General features: G+C 46.1%; 1 protein-coding gene across 1 annotated transcript in view; it reads left to right on the forward strand.

The window, feature by feature from the left end:
* Positions 1-7116: 7116 nt before the first annotated feature.
* Positions 7117-16751, forward strand: part of LOC308159652 (ribosomal protein S6 kinase delta-1-like) — a gene marked incomplete at both ends in the record, with an annotated part of 41818 nt that continues 32183 nt past the window's right edge. The window contains 2 exon segments of the mRNA XM_080533469.1: positions 7117-7218; positions 12199-12234. Of these exon segments, the coding sequence (XP_080389595.1) occupies positions 7117-7218; positions 12199-12234 (138 nt within the window).

Raw genomic sequence — 16751 nt, forward strand, 5'->3', positions numbered from 1 at the left:
CACAAACAATACACAAATAATGACATTCAGTTATCATAACACATAATTCCCCAACAGTAAGCACAGGACAAAGGGAATGCATTAATGCATAGATCTTCACCTCAGGTGAGGACTAGTCTTCTGAAAAGTTCATTAACGTGGACTGAGTGACTGATTTTCCAAAAACAGTCAATGAGGCCCTGCCTCCTAAGAAAGTCAAAAATCATGTCTGCTATAATAGGTGCTCCTATCTTAGCAAAATAAGTTTCCCATGCCCCTAAGACCGTTTCCAGCCATGCTATCATCTGCTGTCCATTCCCGTCGTTCCCTTTGATCTGCTGCTTCACTACCCTATTCATAGTCTTTAATCTTTTCCTAACTGGTCGTCGTCCGTCAGTGTCATTGAGGTTCAGGCAGCCGCCTGGTCCCCTCCCACGCTGATCAAGGTCTGGGGAGTCTCCCTCAGCATCATCTGAAGCATGATGCAGGCACTCGCCAGCATCCCCAGTAGCACAGGTGTCCAGGCTTTGGACACTCCCAGGCTGGACCTCCAGACTGTCAACACTCTCTGCTTCGTTGGTTTCTGGTTCATTGGCATCTGGACAGCTTTCCACTGTCCCCTCGGTTTCAGGCACTGCCGGTAATGTCACTGACTGTAACACTGGCATTGCCACTGGCTCTGGCAACACCACAGCATCTCCTCGTAGCTCCTCCTTCTCAGGTTCTCTGGGGACCTCGGCACCTGTTGGCACAACATCCTGCCTACTCTGTACATCCACCCCCCTGTCCACCACCCGTGGCCCTATTGGGGTAGGGATATGCCCAGACACCACTGGTGTACCCACTCTGATGTTGTTTCTCCAACAGACCCCACATTGACCTAAAGCATGGTCAATCTGTTCCATCAAATATGGACTCCAAAACCCATATTTCTTGGTGATCTTGCGTCTTACCTCCCCCCTAGCCACATGTGCTAATCCATGAGCTTCCTGTATTAACATGCCTAATAAATCTGAGGGTGCTACAACCAACCCCTCATGATTCCTCCATAGACCTGTGTCATCCTGACTTGCCCCCCTTGCTAGCCAAACGTTCTTGTCTAACGTAGTTACTCTACTCTGTAACCCTGTAACTGCTTTTCATGTGTGACCAGAAGACCTTTACCTGCCTTGTCTGCTCCTGTAATGGCTTTGGCTGCATCTTCTGCAGCCCTGTTACCTTGTGTGACATGTGATGAGTCAGACCTGTGTGTGGCACACTTCACTATGGCTAATTCCTTTGGCTTCATCATGGCTTGTAACAGCTTCATGATCTGTGCGTGATGCTGTATAGGCGTACCATCAGTTCTCTTAAAACCCCGCCCCCTCCATACAGCTCCATTAAAATGACAAACATTATGTGCATAGGCAGAGTCGGTGTACACTGTCACTCTCCGTCCGGTTCCCAAGTTGCATGCTTCTGTGAGGGCAATCAATTCAGCCAACTGAGCTGAGCATGGCTGAGGAACTGCCTCAGCCTGTTCTACAATAAACTTTGAATTCTGTGCTTTAACTAAGGAATACCCAGCGCACAAAGTTTCTCCTACCCCGTAACAAGACCCATCAACCCAATATTCTATATCAGCTCCCTTTAAAGGCAAAGCTTGTAGGTCTGTTCTATGCTTAATCACTCTGGCTGTCGATGGAATCTGAACACCGGATGGCACCGTCACCTGACAGCCGTCAGGTGTGCATTTTACTGTACAGTTCAATTGGCATAGAGCATCTTTCCCTAGCAGCCCTGTTGGCGTGTGTTCTGACACAAGTGTTGACAGAGTTGCTCTCTGTCCCTTGTACTCTAAGTCTACAAGCTCAGTTGTAGGAATCAGCTGTTTAATTCCCTCAAATCCGATTGTCTTCACATATTCTCTAGACATAGGAAGGTGCGTGGCGTCTTCAGGCTTCTTTGTCACCACCAGCTGGCACCTCCCACTCGGATCTTCCGGGCACCCCTATAGGCCAGCTGCTGGGCCTCCGTAAGGGTTCATCACTCCTGGAGCAGGTGTAGTAGGAGGCCAATATCCTCCTCCTTGGCTCCCCCCTGCGCCCCCCTGGGGCCTGTTGCAGCAGGTACAGGCTAGATGTCCATTCTGGTCGCATTGGTAACACGGTTCTAGCATCTTCTTCCCTGCTGCTGTCCATCCCCCTGGTGGTGGTCCTTGGCCAGGCTGGTTGTACATCTGGTATGGAACCGCTTGCACCCCTGGTGGCCCTTGTGGGTATGGATACCCCCCTTGTGGCCCCTGTGGGTAGGACTGGTAAGTAGCAGGATACCCCCCTTGTGGCCCCTGTGAGTAGGACTGGTAAGTAGCAGTCTGCACTCCAGGTGGCTGTTGCTGTGGGGCTAAAGCCTGCACTCCCTCTATGTTCCTCTCGCTTTCAGTCAATTGCACATGAGTCAATATTCTGAGTGATTCTTCGTCTTCTGCCTTCTGTATCTGAATATTCTTTCGATATAACTCAACTTGATGAGCTACGTGGTCTATATAAACAGCTTTGTTCATGTGTCGTAGCCCCACCACTTCTGCTAGCTTATCCTTAACTGGGGTAGGAAGCCCTTCTTGTATTTTTTCCCTGATTATGGATTTTTCTAAGGGGTTATCTTCAGCGTCTTTCCCTGTCACACTTCTCCATTGAGAGTGCACACGGGCAACATAACCCCGGGGATTCTCATCTCCCCCCAGTGGCTTCACAATGATATTGTCTGGGTGAATGTGAGTAGGGTAAGTCTCTCTGATTGCTTTCCACAGTTTGCCTCTGTTTGCTGCGAAGAGCTCTGGATCATAAACTGATGTATTGATATATCTATGAAGTCCTGCCTTCATCAATATTTCCTGCATTGTATCCAATCCTGCAATAAGAGCTAAGAGTCTTTTCAGGTCTCCCATTGCGGCCTGCGTTCCTGTCAGTATCACGTCGACCTCTCGCGTCCACGAATGTCCTCCCTCCTCCAGAACTGGGAGTTTCTCGATCACTTCAGACAGATCTGTATGATGCCACGGATGATATTCCATCTTGTTACCCCGAATCAGCACTGGACAGTTCTTTAATGTATTTGATGACATTCGGTGACAATCTTCCTCTCTTTCCGCTTTCTCCGGGCGTCTTCTCCCACCTTTCCTTTCGGCTGTGGCTATCATCTTCCTGACCTGCGCGTTGTAGCCTCCATCTGCACTGTCGTCATCACTTGAGTCTTCACTGCCATCTTCGCTGTCATCTTCCTCGTCACTCCTGTCGTCCCCTTTTCCCCTTGGCTCCTTCTTCTTCTTCTGGGAATGGTCCTCCAGTGCCTTAGCATATGGAGGGGGACTGGAGACAGGACACATGTCTGGGGATGGAATGTTCAATTTCTGTTCCAGTGTTCTGGCCAATTCTTTTTTCTTTTCCGGTTCCATCTGAGCTATTTTCTGTCCCTCTACCTTAAATAGATCTAAAATAGCTAACTCTAACTTGCGTTTCTCTGATCTAATCTTTCCTCTTTGATGTGCTTTGTGCCCATTGATAAGTATTTCCAATGTTGCAATTATTTGTAAATTAAGGCTGCCCTCTTTCGGCCACGGCTGTTCAATGTATGCCCAACGGCTATTCCATTTCGTAGACATTTTGCTAATTTCCCTAACAAGAGGATTCATTTTTTCCACTACAGCCATAGGGGATAACGTAGCCAACATTCCACGATGTTCACTAATATCTTTTAACAGCTTCGTTGAATTCGACCCCATTCTACTTGCTCAATATGCTGACAATATTCTATATTAGATAAGGTGTACGCTTCTTACAACCCACCTTCCTATTGTCTTGTTTGCTAAACAAATGCTAGTCCAATATAACTGTATTAACCATCCCCACAAAACCCTGCAACTCAGAATAACAGATTTGCCTCTTGTGTATGTCAGTGCAGTATTAACTTAAATCTAATCTCTGTGTAAGTACTTTATACTTAAATGTGTTTCCTAATTGTTTATGAATATGTGTCACTTGATTACTCATTCAATACTAATTACAGTTCTGGTCAACACAATTATTAAATCACAAAGGCTGGTCAACACCTAAGTATTCACTGATTTACAAAAACCCTTTTACTGCTTAATTATCAATACAATCTATTCTGCTATTCCTAATCAAAAGCTGTGGACATGACCTAACTTGAAATAAAAGATGTAAATTACAAATATTAATTATAACCTGTAAAGAAATCGACTTGTTATTTGGAAAAGAATGAATGATTAGTTAGAATTATTCATTGACACTTCATTGATGTAAACCTGTGAAGTCATTCAGCTATTATCGAAAAAAGAAATGATTATTATTAGATTATCACAAAACAATTGATCAAAGTTCTGTGAAACAGAAAATGAAATGATCTGAATAATTAATTCAATCAATTAGTAATTAATTAAATTAATTAAAGTAATATATAACGATCATTTACAAACATCATCAATGAAGGAGGGTTGTATTTCATCAATTTACAGAGAGCCAATGTTTTAAAAATGTCTTGTCGTATTTTGTCCAGCAGGCGGCGCCAAGCAACCGACTTGCGTATCGATTGCGCATGCGCCAGCTCCTCCGTGTAAAATGGAGTAGGGGAAGGAGGGGCTAGTCTTTGTCCTTCTCCTCTGAGGGGAAACCCGCTGCTGTGAAAAGATTAGTCTCACAACATATATTTTGCTTTCCACAACACAACAATTTCACGATTATCTTTCAATCCAGTTAAACTATTATTTATCTCATTCAAATATTCATTCACGTTTTCCACACAGAGATGGCCTCTGTGTGTGTCCTTCCTCAAGGACAAAGACAATGGCGTCTAAGAATGGATTCTCTGACACAGTTCTGAAGAATCGATTTCTTAGTCTATAACAATAATGCTCTTTTCAATGCAATTTAACTATTAGTTACCGAACTAAATCTTACACGGTCCCTTCACAGAGATATCTAGGCCCTGTGTGTCCGCGCGTCTGCCCGAGCGTGTTTCTGCTCCGCTGACAAAGGACCAAGGACACTGCAAATGGCGCCTAAGCTCCGCTGAAAGGACACTGCAAATGGCGCCTAAGCTCCGCTGAAAGGACACTGCAAATGGCGCCTAAGCTCCGCTGAAAGGACACTGCAAATGGCGCCTAAGCTCCGCTTACACAATGGCGTCCTTTCACACAGACAAAGAGTCTCATATGTTTTTCACTGCTACAATACAAAATAGACTACCCAGTCCATTTACACTTTAACACATAAACACAATTTTACCGAATTTTACACAGACACACACGATATTCCAATACCGTACAAACAAATCACATACCTTACCATCAAACACTATATTTGACAAAAAACGGGCTTCAAAGTCCGGCTCTCACCACCCCCACTTATTAAAGATTATGAAAAGTTTGTTTCTATTCCAACAAGATACTTTACTTTAAACCTTAAAGTTGAAGGTTGTTTTAGTCTCAAAGAAAATGCTTGAAAACACAGCTGTTGCACACGCGCCTCTAGCAGTTTAAACAGAAAATAGCGCTATTTTCGTTCTTACCGTCTTCAGAGCTGTGGCTTCAGCTTAAGTTTTCAAACATAGATTTCCCTTTTTAGACTCCGTTGCTAGGCTCGCCATGTGTTGTGTATTTCTCTTATTGGTTATGAATCAAAGAACAGTTATTGTTATAAGACAATTTAATCAGAGTTTACAAACAGATTTATACATACATGTGTTGATCCTGTGGGCTGGTGAAAAAAGAGGCCGCTCTCTCCCTTCCTGGCTGGTTTTGTCCCAGTCCCCTAGATCCCTGCCCTCTTATGCAAATACAGTCACAGGTCATAGCCTATCACCTTATCTAGATGGTCATGAGGGCCGTCCCCTGTGATGTCACTGTGATGTCACCCTTCCGGGTGCCCGCTGGTGCAAACATGAAGGCTACAGAATAGCATGACCCCCTATCATACTATCTATGCATGTGTGTGGAAATATACGACACCTGTTAGTTGACCTTGTATGTAATATGTACTTTCATGTACCTACTTCTGCAAATCTTCTAATAAAGTTTTCAATCAATCAATCAATGATGAAGAACCAGGACTGCATTATGATGGCTTGTGGTCTATAGCTTATTGTAGCTTATTGTATCTTTGAGCCTCGGAAAAGCGCTATATAAATATAATGAATTATTATTATTATTATTATTATTAAGGTGCTCCTGGCTTGTGGTCTTCAAAATACAAAATATTTAGGGCAATTAACATTGTATAAGTAATTATTTTAGTTTTCACTGCTTATGATTCAAGTCCCTTCAACGTTACTGGGTGTGAACGGAATTAATATAATATATTATAATAGGTGAACGGAATTAATATAATATATTATAATAGGTGAACCGTACGGAATAAATATAATATATTATAATAGGTGAACGGAATTAATATAATATATTATAATAGGTGAACCGTACGGAATTAATATAATATATTATAATAGGTGAACGGAATTAATATAATATATTATAATAGGTGAACGGGAATTCAACAGATGATTTTGTCTCAGCTCGTGACGTCATGCAGCTTTTCACAACAAACCAGCCAGGCAGGAAGTTGAGGGGCGGGACTTCCATTACGGTAGTTGAATGACTAAGGAGGAGGTTGGATGTTGATGTTTGCGATTTGGAGAAACATGCTTCTGCTTCATTCTGTGTCCCCTGCTGCCCTGCCCTTCCTGCCCTGACCAACACCGTCTGGTGATCAGCGAACCTGCTGTGATTCTGTCTAAACCCCACTGGGCTCCCCAGCCAGCCAGCCGCGAGGCAGCATGTCTCCTACCCAGCAGAGCAGAGCCTGAGTCCGAGAGAAGCTAACCAGACATATCCCTACAGACATGTTGTTGCTGCTAGCCTAACAGATAGATATATAGATATAGATATATATTTACGCTACTAGACCACCCTGACAAGCAGTCAAACACGGACGTGACAGTAAGTTATATAGACTGTTAAAATATAACACCACTCGACTCGAGTGAATCTCTAATCGATATACGTAGCGAGCGACAGACCATTCGTACCACAGCGAGCTAGCCTAACGACAGCTCCATTCACACAGAGATGTCGTTAGCAGCAGCATGATCTCCCAGCGGGAGAGAGGAGAGCTGGCCCGCTTCTACACCGTCACTGAGCCCACCAGGCACCTGAAGGGCCACACCGTGTACAAGGTCACCGCCAGGGTGAGTACAGACCAGAGGGGTTCCAGCCAATATCGATCCGATATCGCTAAAGGAAATTCAACAGATGCATTTTGTCTCAGCAGGCTTATTCTTGTTGATGTTTTTGAAGTCTCGCGAGAGTTATCAAAACTAAGGCTGGATGATTCGACTGTAGTCTCGCGAGATTTAGCAGAATAAACCTGGGTTTTGCCTTGCTAAGTTAGCTTAGCTGCAGCAGGTCTTACCTTCTTCTTTATATATATATATATATATATATATATAGAAGTCAGGCTGGACCTCAGCTAGCCACGGCTAGGTAGGGCTAGCAGGCTGCGCCGTCAGTCCTCTCGCTGCTGCTCAGTGTTGCTGTCATAGCAACACAACTGCCCTGGGGTAGGGGTAGGGTTAAGGTTGCCCTGGGGTAGGGGTAGGGGTAGGGTTAGGGTTGCCCTGGGGTAGGGGTAGGGTTAAGGTTGCCCTGGGGTAGGGGTAGGGTTAGGGTTGCCCTGGGGTAGGGGTAGGGTTAAGGTTGCCCTGGGGTAGGGGTAGGGTTAAGGTTACCCTGGGGTAGGGGTAGGGTTAAGGTTACCCTGGGGTAGGGGTAGGGGTAGGGTTAAGGTTGCCCTGGGGTAGGGGTAGGGTTACCCTGGGGTAGGGGTAGGGTTAAGGTTACCCTGGGGTAGGGGTAGGGTTAAGGTTGCCCTGGGGTAGGGGTAGGGTTAAGGTTACCCTGGGGTAGGGGTAGGGGTAGGGTTAAGGTTACCCTGGGGTAGGGGTAGGGTTAAGGTTACCCTGGGGTAGGGGTAGGGTTAAGGTTACCCTGGGGTAGGGGTAGGGTTAAGGTTACCCTGGGGTAGGGGTAGGGGTAGGGTTACCCTGGGGTAGGGGTAGGGGTAGGGTTAAGGTTACCCTGGGGTAGGGGTAGGGGTAGGGTTACCCTGGGGTAGGGGTAGGGGTAGGGTTAAGGTTACCCTGGGGTAGGGGTAGGGTTAAGGTTACCCTGGGGTAGGGGTAGGGGTAGGGTTACCCTGGGGTAGGGGTAGGGGTAGGGTTAAGGTTACCCTGGGGTAGGGGTAGGGGTAGGGTTACCCTGGGGTAGGGGTAGGGGTAGGGTTAAGGTTACCCTGGGGTAGGGGTAGAGTTAAGGTTACCCTGGGGTAGGGGTAGGGGTAGGGTTGCCCTGGGGTAGGGGTAGGGTTAAGGTTACCCTGGGGTAGGGGTAGGGGTAGGGTTACCCTGGGGTAGGGGTAGGGTTAAGGTTGCCCTGGGGTAGGGGTAGGGGTAGGGGTAGGGCTGGGGTTAAGGTTGCCCTGGAGTAGGGAGCTAGGGGATGTCATTGGCGAGTTGAATACTAAATAGATGAAAAGGGATGTGTGCTGTTGTGTGACTGCTACATAAGCAGGCTGTCTGGTCAGCTGAATGTCACCTAGCATAGTCGTGTGTGTTAGCTGCTGGAGCTGACCCGCAGGGTTGCCAGATGGGATTGACAATTTCCAGCCTAACCACAGTCTAAAAACCGCTAAATCCACCAAAAACCACCAGTACAAAACCCTATATTGTCCGAAAACCGTGAAAATACTATTGGGCAGGTGCCCATCATCTCCTGCCCCTAAACTGTATGTCTGTTGCCAATGATGTTTGTAAAATAAATAAAACACTGCACATTGTATGTAGGCTAGCTACTAGGGTGTGTAGGCTAGCTACTAGGGTATGTAGGCTAGCTACTAGGGTATGTAGGCTAGCTACTAGGGTATGTAGGCTAGCTACTAGGGTATGTAGGCTAGCTACTAGGGTATGTAGGCTAGCTACTAGGGTATGTAGGCTAGCTACTAGGGTATGTAGGCTAGCTACTAGGGTATGTAGGCTAGCTACTAGGGTATGTAGGCTTGCTACTACACAAAAGGCACCATCAAGAGGGCACAACAGCGGCTATACACCCTGAGATGCCTCAGGAAAGAACACAACAAGCAGGAGATACTGGTGGCCTTCTACCACGGCGCAGTGGAGAGCATCCTCACCTTCGGCATCTCCAACTGGTTCCACAGCTGCACAACAGCGGAGAGAAACGAGCTACAGAGAGTCGTGAGAACAGCACAGAAGATCACCGGCGCCCCCCTCCCCTCTCTGGAGGAGCTGAACAAAACACGCTGTCTCAGGAGGGCCTCCAAGATCTCCAAGGACCCGACCCACCCTGGGCACGAACACTTTGTCAAGCTGCCCTCGAACAGGAGGTACAGGACCCCGGCCGCTAAGACAAACAGACTGAAGAACAGCTTCTACCACAGGGCCGTCAAGGCCCTGAACACAGAAAAGGCCTAAGTTCTGGGCCCAGGACAGTCCGGACGGATAGTATGGCAGCTAGTGCTGAGGCACAAACATGTACATTTTCAAGCCTGCAAACTGTGACACTTTAAAATAATGTGAAAAAATACTTTCTTGTGCAATATGACAACCCTAGTTGACTATCTGTGCAGTATAGTACAGTGGATTGTGTACATAGCCTTTATTGATGTAAACCAGCTCCTTACCTTCTTGTGATTTTATGCATCTATGCTTTTTCTAAAATGTGTTTCTTTTTCCTTTCCTAAACACCAGGGGAGCCTCCCCTCCTAAATTTCGTTGTTTGGTACCTGTACTGTAGCAATGACAAATAAAGTCTATCTATCTATCTATCTATCTATCTACTAGGGTATGTAGACTTGCTACTAGGGTATGTAGGCTAGCTACTAGGGTATGTAGGCTAGCTACTAGGGTGTGTAGGCTAGCTACTAGGGTGTGTAGGCTAGCTACTAGGGTATGTAGGCTAGCTACTAGGGTATGTAGGCTAGCTACTAGGGTATGTAGGCTAGCTACTAGGGTATGTAGGCTAGCTACTAGGGTGTGTAGGCTAGCTACTAGGGTATGTAGGCTAGCTACTAGGGTATGTAGGCTAGCTACTAGGGTATGTGTGTTTTAACTTCACGCATTGTGTAACTTTCAGGCACTGACATTTTGATACCGCCTAAACACTGTTTATCCAGCCCAACCTAAACACAGTTGATCTACTGTTTAGTAGGTGACAGCTGTGTGAAGCCTCCACAAGGCCTCACACAGCTGTCACCTCCACAAGGCCTCACACAGCTGTCACCTCCACAAGGCTTCACACAGCTGTCACACCTCCACAAGGCCTCACACAGCTGTCACCTCCACAAGGCCTCACACAGCTGTCACCTCCACAAGGCTTCACACAGCTGTCACCTCCACAAGGCTTCACACAGCTGTCACCTCCACAAGGCTTCACACAGCTGTCACACCTCCACAAGGCTTCACACAGCTGTCACACCTCCACAAGGCTCCACACAGCTGTCACCTCCACAAGGCTTCACACAGCTGTCACCTCCACAAGGCTTCACACAGCTGTCACCTCCACAAGGCTTCACACAGCTGTCACCTCCACAAGGCTTCACACAGCTGTCACCTCCACAAGGCTTCACACAGCTGTCACCTCCACAAGGCTTCACACAGCTGTCACCTCCACAAGGCCTCACACAGCTGTCACCTCCACAAGGCTTCACACAGCTGTCTCCTCCACAAGGCTTCACACAGCTGTCACCTCCACAAGGCTTCACACAGCTGTCACCTCCACAAGGCTTCACACAGCTGTCACCTCCACAAGGCCTCACACAGCTGTCACCTCCACAAGGCCTCACACAGCTGTCACACCTCCACAAGGCCTCACACAGCTGTCACCTCCACAAGGCCTCACACAGCTGTCACCTCCACAAGGCCTCACACAGCTGTCACCTCCACAAGGCCTCACACAGCTGTCACCTCCACAAGGCTTCACACAGCTGTCACACCTCCACAAGGCCTCACACAGCTGTCACCTCCACAAGGCCTCACACAGCTGTCACCTCCACAAGGCCTCACACAGCTGTCACACCTCCACAAGGCTCCACACAGCTGTCACCTCCACAAGGCCTCACACAGCTGTCACCTCCACAAGGCTTCACACAGCTGTCGCCTCCACAAGGCTTCACACAGCTGTCACCTCCACAAGGCCTCACACAGCTGTCGCCTCCACAAGGCCTCACACAGCTGTCACCTCCACAAGGCCTCACACAGCTGTCACCTCCACAAGGCTTCACACAGCTGTCACCTCCACAAGGCCTCACACAACTGTCACCTCCACAAGGCCTCACACAGCTGTCACACCTCCACAAGGCTTCACACAGCTGTCACACCTCCACAAGGCCTCACACAGCTGTCACCTCCACAAGGCCTCACACAGCTGTCACCTCCACAAGGCTTCACACAGCTGTCACCTCCACAAGGCCTCACACAGCTGTCACCTCCACAAGGCTTCACACAGCTGTCACCTCCACAAGGCCTCACACAGCTGTCACCTCCACAAGGCTTCACACAGCTGTCACCTCCACAAGGCTTCACACAGCTGTCACCTCCACAAGGCTTCACACAGCTGTCACCTCCACAAGGCCTCACACAGCTGTCACACCTCCACAAGGCTTCACACAGCTGTCACCTCCACAAGGCCTCACACAGCTGTCACCTCCACAAGGCTTCACACAGCTGTCACCTCCACAAGGCCTCACACAGCTGTCACCTCCACAAGGCCTCACACAGCTGTCACACCTCCACAAGGCCTCACACAGCTGTCACCTCCACAAGGCCTCACACAGCTGTCACCTCCACAAGGCTTCACACAGCTGTCACCTCCACAAGGCCTCACACAGCTGTCACCTCCACAAGGCCTCACACAGCTGTCACACCTGTCAGGTGGTATGAGAGGCTGGTCGGAGCTGCTCCTGACAACCCTCCATGCTGGGTCTGTCGGCCCAAGGAGAGGAAAGGACTTAGGATGAGGATGAGGAGGATGATGATGATGATGATACTGAAGGATGTTTGCTCGTTGCTGATCAAACTGTTAACTTTTTGCCTTCTCTCTCTCTCTTCTCTCCCTCCCTCCACCCCCCCATCCCCCTCCTCCCCTCCACCCCTTAGATCATCTCCAGGAAGAACCCAGAGGAGGTCCAAGAGGTGAGACTTAGGAGAGAGAGAGAGAGAGAGAGAGAGAGAGAGAGAGAGAGAGAGAGAGAGAAGAGAGAGAGAGAGAGAGAGAGAGAGAGAGAGAGAGAGAGAGAGAGAGAGAGAGAGAGAGAGAGAGAGAGAGAAGAGAGAGAGAGAGAGAGAGAGAGAGAGAGAGAGAGAGAGAGAGAGAGAGAGAGAGAGAGAGAGAGAGAGAGAGAGAGAGAGAGAGATCATCTAGTCTGGTCTGGCGCCTGCGCCGTCTGTTGTTCTTCCTGCACACAGGTAAACATATCCAGGATCCAGCAGCGTCGTCGGGCTCGCGCAAACAAACCCGGCAAACGGTTAGCCTAGCATCAGTGACCTGAAGACAAAATGAGTGGTACACCAGTATCTCCAACAGGGGTTAGTGTTGCTTACTGACCTCCATGGAAGGTTGCAGACCCATCATGGGATCGACTGCTCGCCTGTTCCTGTTATTATACAAGTATATTATATTATTAGATATCTTATACAAGTATATTATAATATTATTCTATATCTTATACAAGTATATTATTATATTATTCTATATCTTATACAAGTATAAGTGGTGGGTAGTGGTGGTCTAGTGGATAGTGAGTTGGACTTGGGATCGGAAGGTTGTGAGTTCAAATCCCGCCTCAAATCCCGCCTGAAGCCGCCACACCACTACTAGTGTGCCCTTGAGTAAGGCACTTAGCCCTCAGTTACTCCAGGGGGAATGTCCCTGTAATTCGTAATTGTAAGTCGCTTTGGATAAAAGCGTCTGCTAAATGACAAAATTAAATTAAAATTATATTATTATATTATTAGATATCTTATACAAGTATATTATATTATTAGATATCTTATACAAGTATATTATTAGATATCTTATACAAGTATATTATTATATTATTCTATATCTTATACAAGTATATTATTATATTATTCTATGGGCCCTATTATGCACTTCATAAGTCTTAAGCAATAAGACGAGGCGGTAGATCTAAACTTAAGACGTGGAGGCGTGGTCAAGGCCACTTTGCTATTATGCGTGCGGTAGTGGGCGCCTAAGAACCCGGCGCTAAGCCCAGAAATTAGTCATGGGTGTGTTTTGGGCGTCTTCTCAATCAACCCAATCAGCGTGCCAGGTGCCATTCCCTTTAAGAACCGGCTGCGTTAAGTCATAAGCGCAATGCTATTATGCAGTTCATAGGCACTAGACTTCATGCACGTTTTGAAACACGAGCGCGCCTCCGCGGTTTGCGCATGCGCGCTGACCCACTTCTTAAGAAGTCGGTCGGCGCGCATGCGCAAACCGCGGAGGCGCGCTCGTGTTTCAAAACGTGCATGAAGTCTAGCGCCTAAGGACTTTTCAAACCACTTCTTAGCGCTAGGCGCAAAGTCAGATCGCATAATAGCAGGGGCGCCTAGCGCACTTCATTAACATATGAACACCCCCACAATGAGCAATATATGCACGGGAGTATTACGTCTTATGTGTGGGCGCCTAGCGACACCTGCATAATAGCAGTAGCGCGTATGAAGCGCATAATAAGGGTGGCGGTAGGTCTTAACCTGGCGGTGCGTCTTAATTAAGACTTAAGACGGCAAGTTAAGAAGTGCATAATAGGGCCCTATATCTTATACAAGTATATTATATTATTCTATATCTTATACAAGTATAGTATTATATTATTATATATCTTATACAAGTATATTATATTATTATATATCTTATACAAGTATATTATATTATTATATATCTTATACAAGTATATTATTATATTATTATATATCTTATACAAGTATATTATATTATTATATATCTTATACAAGTATATTATATTATTATATATCTTATACAAGTATATTATTATATTATTATATATCTTATACAAGTACCGTATTTTTTCCGCACTATAAGGCGCACCGGATTATTAGGCGCACCTTCAATGAATGGCCTATTTTTAAACTGTTTTCATATACAGGGCGCACCGGATTATAAGGCGCATAGAATAGAAGATAGCCTATTAGTGGATTAACCGCTGTGGTGATTTAACAGCTGATAAAAATACATCAAGTAGACTACAAACAGAGCAAAACAATAAAACAACACCAGAAAACAACCAATAGGCTATACAATTATAACCAACAACCAATATGTGACAGCTACTGGTGAAATGTGCAACGTATTTTTTTTTACACATGCTTAAACTACAGATTGTAAGCTTTCAAATGATGTGTCATACATTCAAATCAGAGAAAGATTGAACACGACAGGCGTATTTGAATGTTGGTTCACCTCAAACACTGAATGGGAGAAAAGTGACTCTGAACGCAGCCACAGCTACGAACGCTGCTAACAAAACACATCGCTACGAAGGTCTAAACTGCATTTTAATAACATGACAACATACTGGGAGAACATCGACATGCTAAAAACACATAACTACACATACCTAGATGAACACACAGTTCTTGCTTTTGAACACGAGCTAAAACGAAAGTATGTTTACAAGTCAACCCTCCCTTACCGGTAGCCTCCGGCAAACGAGAATAATGAATCCAATACACACATTATAAGTGTTTAGTGATCGTTAAACTGTTGTTTATTATATCGAGTGGGTACTTTAAAACTTCAAGTTGAAAGCACCAAGAAGGACCGCCTCGAAATTCATTGATGTTCATGTCCCGTGCTAGCGCTGTTGCCTTCATTCGAATAGTGACTGTAGAGACGCTTCTACTTGCTGCTCTCTGTTCAACAACTCACTGTTCGAGTTTGTCCTCTAATGGCGCTTTTCCACTACGATGCAGACCTGGTGCCGACCTGGTGCTGACCTAGGTCTGCCCGCTTCGGTTCCCTTTTCCATTCGTCGGTCCGGGTCGCTTCAGTCCTAGGTCCCAGGTACCACATCCGAGCAGGGTCCCAGGGTCCCAGGTCCCAGGTCCCACACCGTTGATTGGTCAATGGACAATCGTCATCCCATGTCCCATCCCATATTATTTCTTCAAAACCTCTATCTTGAAAATACCACATTCACTAGGAAAATGTCACTACATTTTCTGTAATAGCTTATTAATAAAGATTCGGAAAATTATGCTGACCATCGTATTATCTTAGTTTAATGTCATTTCAATGAATCATATAACTTTTATTTACAACAAGCACAACACAAAAATCGCTATTATGCACCGTGTTTGTCCGTGAATAACACCGGCTGTGGAGGTGGTAAAAAAAACACAATACTCCTTTGCTAACTTCACCATCTGTCTACGGTCATTTTGAGCCCTTAACCACCGCGCTGACACCCCGAGAAGTTATGCTTTTAACCGTAAACTCGATGAACCGGGAGTTCGCCAGCAGCCGTCCAGCCATTTTCACCATTCACTCATGAGTCAAATGCCGGTTTTAACAGGGAATTCGCTCCGCGCTGTGTCCACGGTGATAGGAGTGGATGATCGACTCCATTCAAAAACTTTTGAATTCCCTGGCTTCTCCTCTTTCCGGACACGTTTGAATTGTTATCCTAACCCCCGGTAAACCGAAGTTATTAACCCGCAAACGGCACCGTGTTTGTCTGTGAATAACACCGGCTGTGTCATGAGTCAAATTCCGGTAGATTCGCGTCTTGTCTGCGTTTCCCGATGATGATACTACAGTTCATAAAGCAGACAAGTGAAGGCAGTGGTTTTAAGGGTTCAAAAAACATGACTTTATTATGTGTACATAGCTTCCTCTCTCTCTTTCTCTTTCTCTCCCAAAAAATCACTGCTGTGTACACCCGGAAGCTTTTTGCCAGGCTGCGTGTGACGCGTAACTCCGCCTACTATCGACGACTCCTCCTACTAGTCCGGTTCGGTTTGTGTAATGGAAACAGAACAGATCAAAAGTGACCCGACCTGACCCGACCCGACCCGACCTGACCCGACCCGGGCCGGTCAATGGAAAAGCGGCTTAAGTAACTGTGGCCATCTCGCTTTGTTCCCTCGGAAACTCTGTTTAGTCTTCTTTACTTGGGGTCTTTATACACACAAGTGGTGTGGGACTGTGAGTAAGCACATCAGTACTGGTGTTTACTGATTACCGTAATGCTGCAAGCGGTGCGGCTTTGTAGTTTACCAGTCGTACTGAAACATTTTGACAGAGCGCCTTGAGCGCCGTGTACAACCAGTATGGATCAACCAATTAACCAATTGATCCATATATAAGGCGCTCCTGTCGTTTAAAACAATTTTTTTAAAGGCTTTTAAGTGCGCCTTATAGTGCGGAAAATACGGTATATTATATTATTATATATCTTATACAAGTATATTATATTATTCTATATCGTATACAAGTATATTATATTATTCTATATCTTATACAAGTATATTATATTATTCTATATCTTATACAAGTATATTATATTATTCTATATCTTATACAACAAGACAGTAACATTCTTAGGCTTCAGTTCCTCGACATTGCAGCAACAAGAGAAAAAGAGGCTAGCTAATGACAGCCTAGCAGAGAGAGAGAGAGA

Source organism: Nansenia antarctica (assembly GCF_963989245.1).
Source record: "Nansenia antarctica genome assembly, chromosome: 6".
NCBI classification, from domain to species: Eukaryota; Metazoa; Chordata; class Actinopteri; order Argentiniformes; family Microstomatidae; genus Nansenia; species Nansenia antarctica.